Source organism: Sinocyclocheilus grahami, unplaced genomic scaffold, assembly GCF_001515645.1.
Source record: "Sinocyclocheilus grahami isolate Dianchi unplaced genomic scaffold, SAMN03320097.WGS_v1.1 scaffold1399.1, whole genome shotgun sequence".
Taxonomy (NCBI): domain Eukaryota; kingdom Metazoa; phylum Chordata; class Actinopteri; order Cypriniformes; family Cyprinidae; genus Sinocyclocheilus; species Sinocyclocheilus grahami.
In genome coordinates, this window is record NW_015506578.1 from 104,334 (window position 1) to 123,372 (window position 19,039).

General features: G+C 34.4%; 1 protein-coding gene across 1 annotated transcript in view; it reads right to left on the bottom strand.

Annotated features, from left to right (window-relative positions):
• The window catches only part of LOC107569969 (contactin-associated protein-like 5), an 81,854-nt gene extending 71,389 nt beyond the window's left edge, over positions 1 to 10,465 (bottom strand). The window contains exon 1 of the mRNA XM_016256145.1: positions 10,020 to 10,465. Within this exon, the coding sequence (XP_016111631.1) occupies positions 10,020 to 10,089 (70 nt within the window). The 5' untranslated portion in view covers positions 10,090 to 10,465. The remainder of the gene's footprint in view (positions 1 to 10,019) is intronic.
• Between the last annotated feature and the right edge of the window lie 8,574 nt (positions 10,466 to 19,039).

The window sequence follows — 19,039 nt, forward strand, 5'->3', positions numbered from 1 at the left end:
TTTACTAAGGAATAGACAGAAGTCTTAAGCTCAGAGTAAGGGGGCGGGGCTGACCTCGTTGCTATGGATGATGTCATCAAGCTTATTAACTATGCACACAGTGATTGGCTGATATTCTCTGTCAGAGATTTTTTCATAGAAATATTGTAGAGCGCAATGTTATGTTGCCATATTCAAATAAAAATGTTAATTGCCACATTCAAATAAAGATTTTAAAATGCAGGCTAAGTGTCACTAATTAAACAAGTAGGCTATATATTCAGCTAATTGTCAGCCTCTTATGCTTCTCGTAAACAATTAGTCAACATGCATTAGGGCTGCCCTTGACTAAAAAATGTTCTCGTCGACTAGTAGTCATTCATTTTAAGCATTAGTCGACTATTAGTCGCACTTTTATTAATAAACCATATAAATCATAATAATGAGCCTTTAATTGCCTACATAGCCTAATAAGAGGCTTACCACAGCGCACCGGCAAATATAATAATTATGAATGTGTTAGGGAAAAACAGCAAATACACTGCATTAACGTTTTAATAATTTATTGTTACTCTAGTGCTTTCTGTTTTTAGTTTAAGAGATGAAGTCGGCGACACTGACTCGTCATCTGCGCAGTATGCGCCTGTAGGTTTCATACGGATTACATGATCGGAGAATATTTGTTTTCTATTTGAATTGGTTCATTTAAAAGTTTCACTCTCTATAGATATCTTTTTCATGTCTGTAATAAGGCAAGCATACACAGAGTTTAGAAGTGACGCGCTCAAGTTCACAGACCGAGACGGCAGAAAGTGCATCCTGTTTGCTTTCATTATTTTACAAAAGCACAACGTTTCGTTGTTATTCTGAGTGCACACGAATAAACGTAGAGTCTTTACAGATACAAAAGATGCATTACTCTTATCTGTATGATCAAAAATGACGAAGTATTTTAAGAGTCAATGATCGCACCGGCGCCTCCATCTGTCATGCAGTAGCCCAAGTTCAGCTTCCACACTCCGCACAAACATGTGAACTGCGCACTTTTTTCTAGGCTAACATTAGATTGAGCTGCCATGTAAAGTTGTTACTACATACATATTTCAGATGATAAGCCATATTTGAGGTCGATGAATGTTAGGTGAGCATATGGATGTCCTCCCCGATGTAGCTACTGTAGGCCTATTACCACAAAGACCAGTCGTTAACGATTTGTCCGTCACGGACTGTGTGATTTTGCCACTTCATGTGGATTTTTTTTTCTACGACTAAACGACTAATACAATTTTGGTAATATGCATATAAACAGCCTTTTAATTAGCAGAGTAGAATGATCATGGCTGATAAGACATGCAAACATAAAAGAAAACCAAACTGGACGCGAGAACAGCTATATATTAAGGATATAGCCTAATCAAACATTTGGAGTTGGGATAACCTCCAAACCAAAGCCGATAACTTTTTAAAAGCTCATAATCGTCAAATGTTTCTAAAATGTTTCTATTCCGAGGTAGATTGCTGGCAACAGCCATTTTAGGATAGTTCAGATTTGGTCTTAGTGACTTAGGAATCCTCTTCACTACTCCTAACGTTTCACAGATTTAGGAGCTAGTTTTAGCGCTAAAATGCTTTGTGAAATACTTTTAGAACTAAAATTTAGGAGTCCTAAATTTAGGGCTGACACGCCCATTATTTTTAAGATTTTCTCCTAAATCGGCGAGTTATGAGCTACTTTTAGCCTTAAGATGTTTTGTGAATACGGGCCCTGATGTGTAGCATTAAATTAGATCCGTGCAGTACAGTATGACTTACTATGTAGGCTGTCTGTCTTATTAATGTTAATCACAAGATAAAAGATTGCTGCTCTTGATTGAATTGCTTCTGTAGTTTTAATAATCAATTTATTTGTAGTGAACACACTGAAGTGATTTTTACATTTGATTATTTTTCTTTAATTGAATGCTTTTGTTTAGATGCACTAGGCCAATTTGTTTCTTTCTTATATTTGTTCTACTGTTGTTGTTTTGCATCTGTTTTTATTTTTAAGAACAAAGATAAAATAAAAATATTTATATTGTGATTTTTAATATAGTAATTAATATTAAGAAACGAAGTGGAGGAAACAATGCAATGTTGCTAGGTGATTTTGCTTTGGAACCTTCAGAAAACTTCAACTTGAGTTTTCTCAGAACTGACTTTGCTGACTTCGTCGACTTCAAATGGGTATAGTTCAGAATGTAAAAATAAAAATAACACATTTTTGAAAATGTGCTCATTGTGACTCATGTTGCCAGCACAGGTCACAAATAACCCCACCAGTAATGGCACAGAAATTTTGTTAATTAGTAACAACACTAATTTTATTCAAATGTAATATGTGCACCATGAGCACTGTAATGTAGAATATTGCATCTAACAAAGATGGGAAGGTGTTTTTGGTTGTTTTTGCTAGTTAGTTTGGTATGGTGCACTTGCACTGACCCCTTTCAAAGTCAACAAGCCATACCCTCTGAAAGAACTCATCATCAGTCTGGGCCCCTCTCAGCTAGATTTGTGGTCCGGTTGCAGGGCTGTGTGGAGCGGAGGGTACTGTTCATCTGCCAATATGGCACGTGGGCTGAGTGATGGGCGTTCGCCGTTGTCACTAATAATCAGAGCTATAATGATCTGCAGACAGGAGGCTGCAGGGGCAATGGATTGTGGCAGAGGGTCGGGGGGAGTTGAGGGGTTTTGTAATGATCGGCGTACACGGCCTGAGGTATGTGAACAGGGGTGTGCTTAGTTCATTCCAGAGCAGTTTTCAATCCAGACCATGTTACTGTTGTGATAATGCTGTGCATCCACCTTATTTTGCAAGGTTGAAGTAAGCTGTTTTCTTTGAATGTGAAAGACTTTTGATTCATTAGGTGCTATAGTAAAGCTTACATAAATAAATAAAATCTAAGTGCTAAGTGATAATAAATTAAAATAGGTAATATGATATCAAATAACTTTGCATTATAATACAACATATAAAGACTGTTTTTGTACAGGTAAAATAACTGGAAGCAAATGATAACAGAAACCTCGAACTTTCAAATTACAAATAGGCATGGCCACTCTTATGTTAAAAGGTGTATTATCTGTAATAATTTGCTCCAGAGTGTCACCTTTTTTTTACAGTATGAAACATCATACTGTAACATTCTTGTGAACATTAATGTGTTTAATGTTTTTGAAGATATATATATATATATATATATATATATATATATATATATATAATGTGTATCGGAGAATATTTGTTTTCTATTTGAATTGGTTCATTTAAAAGTTTCACTCTCTATAGATATCTTTTTCATGTCTGTAATAAGGCAAGCATACACAGAGTTTAGAAGTGACGCGCTCAAGTTCACAGACCGAGACGGCAGAAAGTGCATCCTGTTTGCTTTCATTATTTTACAAAAGCACAACGTTTCGTTGTTATTCTGAGTGCACACGAATAAACGTAGAGTCTTTACAGATACAAAAGATGCATTACTCTTATCTGTATGATCAAAAATGACGAAGTATTTTAAGAGTCAATGATCGCACCGGCGCCTCCATCTGTCATGCAGTAGCCCAAGTGCTAATGTTCAGCTTCCAAACTCCGCACAAACACGTGAACTGCACACTTTTTTCTAGGCTAACATTCATGTAAAGTTGTTACTACATACATATTTCAGATGATAAGCCATATTTGAGGTCGATGAATGTTAGGTGAGCATATGGATGTCCTCCCCGATGTAGCTACTGTAGGCCTATTACCACAAAGACCAGTCGTTAACGATTTGTCCGTCACGGACTGTGTGATTTTGCCACTTCATGTGGATTTTTTTTTCTACGACTAAACGACTAATACAATTTTGGTAATATGCATATAAACAGCCTTTTAATTAGCAGAGTAGAATGATCATGGCTGATAAGACATGCAAACATAAAAGAAAACCAAACTGGACGCGAGAACAGCTATATATTAAGGATATAGCCTAATCAAACATTTGGAGTTGGGATAACCTCCAAACCAAAGCCGATAACTTTTTAAAAGCTCATAATCGTCAAATGTTTCTAAAATGTTTCTATTCCGAGGTAGATTGCTGGCAACAGCCATTTTAGGATAGTTCAGATTTGGTCTTAGTGACTTAGGAATCCTCTTCACTACTCCTAACGTTTCACAGATTTAGGAGCTAGTTTTAGCGCTAAAATGCTTTGTGAAATACTTTTAGAACTAAAATTTAGGAGTCCTAAATTTAGGGCTGACACGCCCATTATTTTTAAGATTTTCTCCTAAATCGGCGAGTTATGAGCTACTTTTAGCCTTAAGATGTTTTGTGAATACGGGCCCTGAAGAACCTACCTACCAGACTTTTTCAATCTCCAAAGCACCATATAGCTAACACCAAAACCTCTATCCAGTGAAAAATAGGATCTAATTGATCATTCTAAAACCCCTCTCCTTGCTATGTGATAATGAATTATCATTCTCAACACGTTTAAGTAGTTTAAGAATTGTGGATCATTCCTGAGCCTCGTGAGAGGGGTTTAATCTTGCATGTGAAGATAAAACCAAGACCAACATCTGATTAAACTGCAAGAGGATTCTGCCATGTTTGTACCATTTTTAACTGGTATAATGTGTATTGTTAATCGCAATAACAACAACAACAACAACAATAATAATAATAATAATAATAATAATAATAATTTGTATTGTTATTATTATTATTAAACATGTATAAATAATTTAGTCATTTAGTATTATTAAATGCTATAATAATAACAATAATAATAATAGTTTGGTATTCAATTTTATTATATATCATTATTTGTATATTTAAATTAAAATGCTAAATTACATATTATATTTGTAATTAAATAATATAATATTTATAATTATTATGTATTATTGTTTTACATTTTTAGTGTGAAAACTACACACAAAAAAACATAAAATGATAAAAACAATTCAGAAAACCATGTAACGTCCTATTTTTTTCCCCACAACAGCACTTCAAATTCAGACATGTCCGATTTACAGAAGCACCTCAGACCCCTGCGCCCTATCTCACAGCATTTTGGGTAATTAAAAGGACTCGGGCCACGTTTCTGCCCCCCTCTTCAAGCTTGGCATTTAGCGCTGACCTGATTTTACTAGCGGTTGCCCATGGCAGCGAGGGCTGATGTAATAGAGGAAAATGAAAGAGAGGCTATTATTTAAACCTGACAGCGACACAGAGAGACTCTTCACTTCCTTTGTGACACTCTACGCTCTCCTCAGCAGGTAGAACACAACGAGAAGAGCCTAACAAAGCCGGGTAATTTACGGTCACCTATTTAACTGAGGATTCAACAGCAAGATGAGGCTATTACATCATGGAATATGAATGGAATATTGGGAGATGTAAACATAAAATACTTTTTTTGTTTGGTTTGAAGGAATAAAACCAAATTCTGTCATTATTTAGATACCCTGATGTTGTTCCAAATGTGTGTGCGAATCTATATACCGTTTCAGAGTAAGTAATGACAGAATTGCACCTTTACGGCAATTTTCTTATCGTAAAACAACCCTAAAGCACAAAGAACTCCTTCATTCATCACACATACACTGTTTCTAAGAGTTTATGCTGAGAAACTCAGTCAGATCTTGATTGATTTGGAATCAGTTCAGAGTTGTTTGAATGCAGTTCACGCTGAGAGCATGTACATGTATCGATTGACATTTCAGTGAAGAAAACAAAATAGTTTCTTTGAATAACAATTTACATGCGGTGTTTATCTCATACAAACCTATTCTACAACCTCAGAAAATGTGTGAATGCGTCATACAGAGCGCTTTTATGCTTTACACTCATTTTTGGTGGAAGAACAGCCTGAAAATTCGGCTAAATAGCTGTTTTTTTATGTCTTTTCAGTGGAAACCAACCTTAAACTTGTGTGTTTTAAACTGATTTGAACTGTTCTTCTTTACATAAAACTCAATAACAATGATTTGCAGTTGCAACTGCAACAACACCACGTTCCCTGCAGCGGCCCCATGATAGTATCTAGTAAAACACAGATATGAAGATATAACCTACTCTCTCTGTCTTACACCATCCTGCAGTGTGTCGGATAGGTAGATGATTTGCACTGTGGGAATGTTCAAAATTGCTTCCACACTCATTTTAAGTTCTTGCAGAACACCACACTTAAAATAGCAAAAACAAGACTTCTCAGAGTTTTGGAACATGGACTCACTGAATGTGAATATTTGACACTAGTTTAAAATACAGTTTAAAAAAGTATTGATCATATTTGATTATATGTTTAATCAGGAAATTGTGTTATACGAGTGGTACATAAATTATAATAATAATAATAATGATAATAATTATTATTATTATATATAAACTAAATATAAGTTAAATATAAATGAAAAGAAAAAGAAAATAAATTATAATTGTATATATAAATCTATATACGTATAATTAATACCATACACAATTATTAATAATAATAATAATAATTACAACAACAACAACAAAACAAAAACAAAAACAAAACAATGAATACAATTATACATTAAAAAAATATATAGCAATTTATATTGTCATATATATAATTTTTTATACCAATTTGTTACATACTACTACTAATAATAATAGCGTTAATATACATGAAAATCTATCAAACATAAAATAATAAAAAATAAATTAATCCATACACACATAAAAACACAAAAATAATCTATACACACATTTACACACATACAAGTAAATTAATCTATATTAATCTATACACACAATTAATGTTATACAATACTCATTTTAAAATAAAAAATGTATAGTGTATTTATAGTAATTGTATCATTTTATAATTTATCTATTTAATAATAATAATAATAATAATAATAATAACAATAATAGTTACAACAACAACAAAAAAACTATACATTAAAAAATATATACTGTCATATTTATGTTTTATACCAATTTGTTACATACTACTACTACTACTACTACTACTACTAATAATAATAATATATATATATATATATATAAATCTATTAAACATGAAATAATAAAAATAAATTTTAATATAAAATTAAAAATAATTTTTTTTATAAAAAATGTATATTGTATTTATAGTATTTGTATCATATTATAATTTACTATATTTTATTTTTTTATTCATTTATTTTTATTTTAAAACTGGGATATTTTGAAGCAGCTCAACTTCAATGCCCTTGACATTAGAGGAACTTCATGGACTACAGTTTACACAAGAATCTGGAAGTATGACAAGTTTTAAGCATTAATAGTGTAATAGCTGAAGCTGCTTAGTACATATGTGGCCAGATATAGCTCAGTGTTTTACACTGTTGCTGTTTTTCCCCTTTGGTTAACACAGCAGTCTTGGAAAAACAAACTTACCGAGGCCTCCGAATGGTCATTGACTTAAATAAACAGCACCACACAACCGGGACACCATCAAAGCTATGGAGATGTGTTTACTCAACCTTTCTTTCCACTGATCAGAGCGGGGAACATCTCCGGCGCCGTTTCACAATGAGTGTGGGATGCCGGCAGAACTTTCTGGCATATCCGTGAAACGCCATTAGCGGCTTGTTAAGAGTTTCTTGTGCTTTGAATGATATTTACGAAGTTGCAGAGCATATGTTTGGCAGACTAAACGCCCACTAACACAGACTGAACAGCATCTCATTAAGGGAAGATACATTAAAGGGGTCTGTTTTTCAAGAGTGAACATCAGCTGGGTTCAGGTTTATCATTACCGTCTTTTACTTTGATGGATTAGATCCGTCAATCATCGAATCACGGTTCTCTGAGGGGTGACGGCTGGAGGGTCCTGGTTGTGGTGTGTGTTTCGTGAGAATATGTTAAATATCTTTGATAAAATTGGGAGATTTTCTTTGCATGTGAGTTTTCGGAGTTTGTATACTTTATGTCTGTCTACTTTTCCAAAAGGTTTTTGAGTTCATGTATATTCTGAGAGGCAACAATGAGAACTTTTCACTAGTGGCATAAAGTTTAGTCCTCCCTACAGCTTATTATGTTTAAGAGTCACCCACTTGACTTGCAAAGTGACTGATCACAGTTCAGTTTGTTTTTATGCTGTTTGTTTATAGATTTTCCAAAGTACACTGAAAAAACAAAGTGGTGTGGGATTTACTTCGAAAAAAAATTTCTCGGAAATTGCTAGTAAATTTCACAAATAATTACAGAGAAATGGCAAGTAACATGTTGAATTAAACACGAAAATTAAGTAGAAAGAAAAAATAAAGATTGATGGATTATGTTTTACGAGAAAATACTATTCTTTGAAGTTATAAATAAAAATGAAGACTGTACCACATTAATAGATTAGCAAGGAAGAAATGTGTTCAAATTTTTGCTCAACAGTCTTTACAAACAATTATAAAGAAAACACAACAATCAAAAAGAGAAAGAAAAACGTAGAAACTTCATTAACTAATAATTGTGTTATATTAACTTACATATTTATTTGCACAGAAAACGTTCTCATGCAAAAAAAAAAAATAATAATAATAAAAGTTTTTTTAAATATTTGTTTGCTACTTTAAAAGTACTCAAAATTTTAGTTAATTTAAGTAAAAAGTCTTTGATAAATCGCACTTCTGCAAAACAACATTCACGATTCACTGTAAAGAATAAATTGCAACAATCATGCATAATTTACACAAGCCTCAAAAAAGACAAAATTGTACCACGTGTTGTTATTGATGTCAAATATTTTGAATCAAAACCTCCATATGATTTTTGCGCAAATTCATCAAGGACTGATTGGGTTCGAAGGGTTAAAGAAGAGTAAAAAAATGCACAATGTTTTTTTTTTTCGTCCAAAATTTCAATGTTTTGATTTCAGTCAACACTTCTTGATGAACGTATCATTTGGTTCTGAGAAATTGACTGTTTTGGCTTAGCGCTGTCAAATATTGCAAATCAAAAACTCGATGGGATTTTTGTGCAAATTCATCAAGGACTGATTTGGTGCGAAGGGTTAAACGAGTAAAAAAATATAGTGTATACACAACATTTTTTTTTCATCCAAAACATCAATATCTGATTTTAGTCACCACTTCTTAACAAACGTAGCACAAACCACAGCTCTACGAAGCTTTATTCTACGATCTCCAATCTTTTAACACTTTAAGAACAGAATAAGGTCCCGGCAGTTTTTTTTTTGGACTTTACTGTCTGGGACTTTACAGATGAGGTAAATAAAAGATAAATTTGACTTTTTTGGCAGAACGCTTTCAAATATTGCAAATCAAAAAAAATTGCACAAATTCATCAAGGGCAGACTGGGGTTCACGGGGTTAAATAAGTTATTTTTTATTTTTGAAGTCTGGACTTTCCAGATCAGATAATTAAAAGGAGTAGCTGACATTTTTTTTTTTTGACATTTAACTGTCAAATATTGCAAATCAAAAGCTTGAATTCAGTGGCAGCATCTTAAATATGCATTTAATTCAACGCATTGCCTACAGAGGTGCATGGATAACAAATCCATAGTGTACAAAAGCATTACAAATTAATGCATGTGCACTATAATCATTCTGACAGCTGTACAAAGCGTCCAAATCACAACCGACGGAGTTTTGTGCCTGCAACTTAATCCTGAAAAAAAGAAAAAGGAAAATCTGCTGACAAAAACGCACTATTAATTAGTATTTCTACGTTCTAACGTATAATTGTTGTAAATGCTACATATAGTAGAGTTAATATTGCAACTTCACGCATCAGATCCTGAAAATAACATAGGCCTATATGTACACATAATATTTAGCAGGTAAAACTATTCATATATATTGATATATTTTTTAAATACACATAGTTGACATTTTATAATACTTAACATTTTGAAATTTAAATAAAATGTAAAATTTACAGTTTGAAAAAAAAAACAACAACAAAAAACACACACACATATATATATATATATATATACTTTTTATTTTTTTAAACTAAGATGCTGTATGCAAATAGGCTACTCACAGTTGTTTGCTGCCAGTGTGGTGCGTAGCGCGCACAGGAGCGCGAACGCGTGGAAACTCAGCGCGTCCATCAGCACTACCTTCGTTACCTCTCCAAACGCACAACAACGCTTATCCAAGTTGCACTATATTCCCAGCCAGCGTAAAATAGCTCCAAAAAGCCAGTTCGGGTCCGGTTCGGGATCGGCTCCAGCGGCTCTTCGGCTAGTCTGTCCAGTGGTGAATCGAACGAGACACTCCCCCCATAGTTCCTCTTAAAGACATACGTTAGGCTCTTCCCACGAGACTCTACGCACACTAAGTTTTTGGCAGGGTTTGCCTGGATGTCTTCAGATCTGCTTTATATTCCGAACTGTACAGGTCCAGCTGAACTCGAGAAGATACTGAGGTCAGAATGAGACTTTGAGCGTTTTGATGCGCGCGAGCCAGCAGACACAGCGTGGAGAGGTTGTGCGCTGTGAGCTGAATGATACTATCTGTGGAAAGCAGTTGAGTTTTGAGAGCGAGAGAGAGAGAGAGAGAGAGAGAGAGAGAGACGATTTCAGCAGCACATATGTGGACAGCGCTCACTGACGCGCTCCAGTTTTACGCACGACGCTTGAAGCACATCAGGTGTAAACGTCTGAAACGTCCATTTTTTTTCGCGGTATGTTTCTCAAATCTTAATATAATACTCTAATATTTGTCTGATACACAGTAGTTTGAAAATATACATCTACTACTGCGTAAATTAATATCAAGTACATGGTGGCTTTGATGTTTCTCCTAAAATTCACTTGAATGTGCGCGACTTCCGGTTCATTAGCTGCTACAGGTAAGAATAACAAAGTCCAACTAAAACTATTTGCTCCACAAACCAGTGTTTACAAGTTAAAATAAGATGATAGCAAATACCAGTTTGCAGTATCAAGCACATAATGTGCTGTTGTTTAAAGGTATAATAACTGGAAAACAAAGGACACCGGAAGCCTCGCACATTCAAGTGAAAATGGCCGCGTCTGCTGTTACAGTAGGCCTACATTAAAAACAAGGTGGTATAGGGTGTACATAAAAAATATAAAATAGTGCGGAGAGATTAGCATGAAATTTGGCCTTTAATAGAAATAACTTGAGTTCAAATTGAAACTTTTGGAGACTTAAAAAACGTAAAATTTCACGTTTTAACGTCTGTTTTCCTCGCAGTATGAGTCTCAAATCTTCATATTCTCATATCTGTCAGCTACATATTAGCTACAAAATCTACATCTAATCCTTAAACTGTGTAAATATCAAGTACAGATATGCTGAATAACCTGCTGCACTGGTGTTTCTTCAGAAATTCATTAGGAGACATAAAAACACACACAGATACGTCAATAGTTGTTATACGTTAATACGCTTTTTTCTTTCCACTGCGCAATTTTCCTATTGTTTTTCTATGAAAATGCTGCTACTGCTTACAGTAGGCCTACATTAAAAACAAGGTGGTATAGGGTGTACATAAAAAATATAAAATAGTGCGGAGAGATTAGCATGAAATTTGGCCTTTAATAGAAATAACTTGAGTTCAAATTGAAACTTTTGGAGACTTAAAAAACGTAAAATTTCACGTTTTAACGTCTGTTTTCCTCGCAGTATGAGTCTCAAATCTTCATATTCTCATATCTGTCAGCTACATATTAGCTACAAAATCTACATCTAATCCTTAAACTGTGTAAATATCAAGTACAGATATGCTGAATAACCTGCTGCACTGGTGTTTCTTCAGAAATTCATTAGGAGACATAAAAACACACACAGATACGTCAATAGTTGTTATACGTTAATACGCTTTTTTCTTTCCACTGCGCAATTTTCCTATTGTTTTTCTATGAAAACAGGACTCTCACATCTCGCTCATGACACTGCGTTCTAAAAAAGCATGTCTAGACCTGGTGTTTTTCCATTCCACTTCTGGAATCTCACGTTTTTGACCTCAAAAAGCTTTATGTGTTAATATAAGAATTCGAATAGAACAGTGCATACATTATTGTCTTTAATGAGAATAACTTCAATTTCAAATTGAGACTTGAGCTTATATTTGTTCATATTTGGCTTATGATATATTGGTTTAAGACAGTGTTGTGACCAGCCTGATCCATGATGAAAACGTGGGAACTTTTTCGCAAAACACTAAACACGTACCAATAAGTACATACCACTGCTTTCTCCAGCAGAAATTAACACTAGAGGTGATAAAACAGTGAGCACTTGTAATCGATTTCTTACACAGTTATGAATACAGCTCCATATGTTTCGCTTTCTGACCATAACAAGCTTGCTTGGTAGCTCAGCCGGCATGGAGTTGGACTTAAGATGCGGAATCCTTGGGGATGAATCCCGTGAAAAACATGACTCACGATGAAAGAAATGAAAGATGAGAGATCGAAAAACAAGCTAAAACGGCATGCTTGCGATTGTGTTTTTATGTCACATTCGCTTTTGTTCATACTATCGGGTAGGTTTAGGTCTAGTGCAGATGGTACGTTATTTTAAAACATCACGGAGCATTAAGAGTCATAGCGCCACTCAACGGACATTTCAAGTCAGACCTGCGGTGACATGTACAAAACCAACGGCACATAAAACGTACCATATGTACGTTCATCTGTTCCAGGAAAAAACAAAACAAAACACTCTTTTAGCGCCATTCAGTGGACATTTCACATCAAATATGTCACGCTACGTATTTCGCATCTTGCAAAAAACTTCCCACAGGTACGTTTTCGTCATGAGATCAGGCTCGTTGTGAAAAGGTTTTCTGTGAGTTTAATGGTTGTTTCCAATCTGAGACTTCAGTAAAGGCCTCCATTTGCTCTCCTTTCACTCCTTGTCCTTTCAAGCACATGTTTCCAGTAACTAAATAGACTGCTGACTGAAAACCATTCGAAACTCCAAAAATCAAGTGAAAATACAGTTTATCTACTAATTTAAAAGTATTAACAAACCCAAGGCTTTCTACCTGAAAAATGTTGTCTGCAAACTCTCAGAGATTAGCATCGCTATACCATCCGTATTCTCCAGAATGCTAATGCGATGCATTTCCTTTGAGATCGAAGAATTAAAGTTGGATAAGTGAGGTAATTATTCTCTGTATCTTCTAAAACACAAAGACGAGTGCTCGGTGATCCATCATGATACGCTATGCAGAAAAACCAAGTTGAAGACATCATAATGTAACTGTTTTATGAACCTCACGTAACTGAGAAAGCTGAAGATACATACACTAAATATCTACACACATTAGTGTTAATGCATTTTACAGATGCGTTGGTAATCTGTCGGCAGGTCATAGGGCACAATGGCATGTGTTTGAGACTGGATTATAGGAATCCAGAGTACAGGAATTAGAGCATTAATCCCAGAAGCCATTTGGACAGAGAATGACACCATCCTCTGTTCAAAGAGCAAAGACCTACTTTGATACAGTCTGCACACTGATATAGTGGTCAGCCATGTACGCAGTGTTTATCTGCATCTTTCTGCTGCATCTTTGAGAAGATAAATATATGTTTTTTTGTTCACACATCAACTTCCAACATCGTTTTACAGAAAATGTGAATGTCGCCACAATGGAATTGCAGTAATTTTGTCACTGGGAATTTTTATATACATGCAGTACAGTTATTTATTAAGAAGTGTTGAAGAACATGTGTTAAAGAAGAAGTATATTCATTAATATATAATACTACTGATGATTAATTAATGTTTCATAAACTCAGAAACATTAACACTATTCTCTGCATTAATGCAAAGAAGAGTATGAATCTATCTATCTATCTATCTATCTATCTATCTATCTATCTATCTATCTTACACACACACTTACATATTTCATGTTCATATTTTAAATATTCTAAAATATAGAAAATGTTAAAATACAACACTGATATATTTTATATATATATTTTTTATGCAAAATAATGCAAATGATAATTCATGTTTCATGAGTTCAGAAACATTAACACCAAGAACAGTATGAGTCATCATATGCTTTATGAACAATATTTGTAGGACAAATGTTAATGATTAACTCAGACTTTTAAATGTATAAATGTCAATTTCATTACAAGGAAAACTATTATTATTATTATTGTTGTTGTTCTTATTATTATTTTTAACTTGGCCATTAATTGGTAATAAATTCCCCAAATATCCTCCCCATTTATGTTTTCATAAAACTCCAATTGAACTTTAAATGATGTAACTATCTATCTATCTATCTATCTATCTATCTATCTTACATACACACACACTTACATATTTCATGTTCATATTTTAAATATTCTAAAATATAGAAAATGTTAAAATACAACACTGATATATTTTAGATATATATTTTTTATGCAAAATAATGCAAATGATAATTCATGTTTCATGAGTTCAGAAACATTAACACCAAGAACAGTATGAGTCATCATATGCTTTATGAACAATATTTGTAGGACAAATGTTAATGATTAACTCAGACTTTTAAATGTATAAATGTCAATTTCATTACAAGGAAAACTATTATTATTATTATTGTTGTTGTTCTTATTATTATTTTTAACTTGGCCATTAATTGGTAATAAATTCCCCAAATATCCTCCCCATTTATGTTTTCATAAAACTCCAATTGAACTTTAAATGATGTAAATCCAGATGAGAAACATAAAAATAATTTATTTTAATTTTCAGCATTTGTCATTGTGATACATTTCCCAATTTTTCCCCAAAAAATCTTATTAAAACAAAAACAAAACAAAACTATGAACAATTATTCTAACAGCTATTTTGTCAAATAGAAAACAACATTTGATCAATTAATATAACGCATAGAGTAATAACATATTAGAGTGATAGACAGCTTTCTATGTCACATATTCCAAAGTGCATCTAGAATTTTACAACCAACCTTCTGGAATTATCCTTCTCAGTCTCCTCATTGGGGATTCATCCTGGTCTTCTCTCGCCGGAGATCCATTTCCTGCCTCATCGTTTTTTAAAGTCCCAGCATGCTGTGCTCTGATCATGCTGTTAGTTTTACAGATTAGCGGCTTTTAATTTACTCTCCCCGCTCTCCCTTCCCGCTGGCTCCTCACGTCTTCCGTCCACGGTCAAGGTCCTCGCCTTCCACCTGCGGTTGAAAGCATTGGATTTAATTTGGTTAACCTCACTTTAATAAGCTGGGTAACGATAGACTGGATGGGTGTCATCCAGTTGCATGAAGGTGAGATGAGAATGGTGTTGGGAAAGCCATTTCGAAGATATAGCTTGCTATGATATGAGCTAATGTACTCATGATTTCAAGTAGTTAATCTACTGTCAAAACATACAAAATGTAAAACTTGAATAAAAAAAAATCCTGGTCTTCATTTTAATCCTCTTGTTCATACAGTATGTCTAATCAAATGTTTGATTCTTTTTAGTGAATCACTTCATCCTAAATGCTTCATTCTCTGCTTTGTTTGCTTCATTCATGTGAATTGGTTGGTATTAAACAGTCTGTAGCAGTGGCCTAGCCAGAATTTTATTTTTGGGCGGGCCTCGGCAAAAGTGAGCGACAGGCTAACTAACGGACGGAGTCCAGTGGCATAGCGCAAATTCGCGGCCCCCAACCACAAACTCAAGGGTGGGTGGGTTAGTTATATGTCGCAATATTGTAAATAATTGTTTTCAACCAGGAAGGCAAGCCAATGGATATCACACAAGCAACGTGCAAACTTTGCACAAGAGTTATGCGTGAACCTCTTAATCTCAGTCAATTCACCAGAAAGTGAAAGTAAAAACTGATGGCGCTTTCGGCATCTGACACTGCATTAACGGCGCATATTCTCTCAGAGACGACGAGAGACGAATCTATTTCATATGCTGGTAGCCTATATATTTCTCTTATGGCCCGAACGTAGGCTAGTGGAAAAAAAAAAATTAAAATGGGAGAGAAGAAACATATTTCGTGTTAAACAGGCTGTCTTTTTTTCTTGTTTAAAAAAAGTTGGTGCTTGAAATAAAGCTTTTTCATTGATGATTGCAGTGTTCATAATTTTAATTATAGGCCTATAATTCATTGTAGCTATAATAAACCTGTTTTGAAAGATCTTTTAAAAAACATTTTCAATGAGGAGTAAGCTAGCCTAATTTTTATTATCCTCGCAGCCCGTCAGTTATGCGTTGATGCGCTATGAAATTATTGCGGGGCAAATTAATTGTAATATTAATTTAATAATAAAAGTAACTTAATAATAATAATAATAGGCTAATAAGAAGAATGTAACAGGCCTATGTTAATTGAAAATGCCAAATTAGATATAACTAAGTGTATACAATAATTTTATTCAGAAATGTCATGTTTGTGTTTTTTTTTGGTTAATTCGTTATTTAAATGAATAGGCCTACAAATTAAGAAACGCAGGTGCAGTTAATCGCCGGCGTCAGTCACAAATTTATATTAAAAATAAATAATTAAATAAATAAAAATAGGCTAATCTTTGTGAGGATGACTGGCAACAGCTGGTCTTAAATTCTTTAGACACCACATATTAAACAACTTTGAACACCGGTTGAAAACACTGACTGAGCTCCAATGATATTCATAATCGACCTGACAGTAGTGTTTCCCAGAATGAACCGGTTCGTGCGTGGAACTGAAAGTCTTACTGTTATTTGATCCAACCCCGCTTGTCTTTTTTTTTTACAGATGCTGTTTTTCTAACGTTTTCTAAAACAGCTGCAAATTACAGTCCAACTGAATCGGTGAACACGCACAAATTCACAGGCTGCCCGAAACAACCTGGATAACACTTGGCAAACTCATCAAGAATTATGCAAAAACACATTTTATTTATTTGAGTTATTTGAGATGTTATAATAGTTCTCTAATTGTGTTCAAATAGATTAAACAAGAATTATTTAACAATTATTATATTTGTATAATAAACTGGGGGCCATGGGGGGCCTTTCATCAGAGTGGGCGGGCCTGTGCCCGTCAGGCCCGTCCGCTGCCTACGCCCCTGGTCTGTAGTCTCTTGAAATTTTACTGAATTAATTTTAATTCGAAATTTTGGGTAATTTAGGACAAATGAAGAATAAAGCAGAGAATTAAGTGTTTAGGATAACTTGAATTCCAAAAAAAGAGTCAAACATTTGAACAGACATATGAATTATAGGATTGTTTAATGCCCGGTTCAGACCACACGATTTTTGCCCGATTTTGCCACGATTTGCTTGACGTAGGGTGTCGTGGGGATTCGTAAACGACAATGGGCATCGTGTAGTGTGTCATAGTGGACGACAACCGATTCCGCATCTACGATGCTTCACAACAGAAAGACTAGCATGTTTAATTTTTTGTTCTGTCACATTGGTGACGTTGACCAATAGCAGCTCAGAAGCTCTTTCATACACAGGTTTCATGGCAAAACGAAAGAGAGATGATGGTGCTGCTAGGTGGAATTATGAGATGGAGGAAAGGTTCGTGGAGCTGTGGCAACAGTACTCCGGCCTGTATGACGTGTCATCAAGGGACTACCACGACAGAACAAAGAAAGAAAAATGCTGGCGAACTATAGCGGAAGCGCTTCAGCAATGTTTACACTCTTGTTTTCGGAAGTCAGTCGCTAGTTCCGCCTTTTCGATGACATCACACGCGTTGTTAAAGATGGCACACGATGAATGGTTGGGAAGCAATGTGTAGTCTGACATGTTTCTTGTCCACGACACAACAAGATTTTAGGAGTCAAAATCGTGTAATCTGACACAGTGACTATCGTGACCGACAAAAATATCGTGAAGTCTGAACCCGGCATAAGACGAACTAGTTCACTAAAGTAAATCAATTGAAGCAGAGAATTAAACATTTAGGATTAAGTGATTCAGTAAAATGAATCAGACATTTGAACAGACATATGAACAAGAGAACTGTTTAATACCAACCAATTCACTAGAATAAAGCAAACGAAGCAGAGAATGAAGCATTTAGCATGAAGTGATTCACTAAAATGAATCAGACAATTAAACAGACATGAACAAGAGGACAAACAAATTCACTAGAAAGCAAATAAAGCAGACAATTAAATGATTCACTAGAACAATGCAATTGAATTAGATAATAAAGCTTTTAGGATGAAGTGAATTGCTCAAATGAATCAAACGATCCTTTTGTTCACGCTGAAACACTTTTCAGTGCTACAATGTAGTAATTTAATATGCCCATAATTTACATTGAGCTGTTCGTCAGCTTATTTCTTGAAAAACTATTTTGAAACCAGATTATCTATTGTTCTTCTACTGAAAAACTCGTCAATGCTGGATGAGAAACATACTAAGAAGGAGAGAAAGTGAGTCTTTCTGCGAAAAGGACACCATTTTTCTCCAGGAGCAAAGCATTGGGAAGAAAGGGTGAGCGAGAAAAAAAAGATGAAAGACAGGAAGAGAAAGACATGAGAGAAACAGACAAAAGAGATGGGGTAAAAAAAAAACAACTTCAGTTCCAGCAAAGGTAAAGCCACACACAGACAAAAGAGTAAAAGAAGAACAACCATTAATAAATAATGACATTATTTATTAATTACATATTATGGATGATGTTTCCTCTTTTTATGTTCTTTATTTTTTACCTCTCTTTCAGTCTTTCTACCTTTTTTGTGTGTGGTTTTGAACTCTGTGTTCTTGGTTTTCCTTCGTCATTAAAAATTAAGAGGTTCAATACACATGTCCAGGTTTTCATTATCGTTGAACTTGATGAAGGTTCGCACATCGATTTGAATACACTGGCCTGTTTGGCTCCTGTATATCTTGTATCTAGAAGTGACTACTTACAACAATGAAAACAAATAGTCAATGCAAGGCATCAGAGACTCAGAAACACTTGTTTTATAACTGATAAAGGTCTTGTCTTCCTGACTCATTCTTATCTCTGACATGCACAAAATGAACCTCGGCTGCTCTGCAGTATCTTTAAAAGCTACTACTCTCTGAAAGTAAAAAAATAAATAAAATTAAAAAATACTATATATATATATA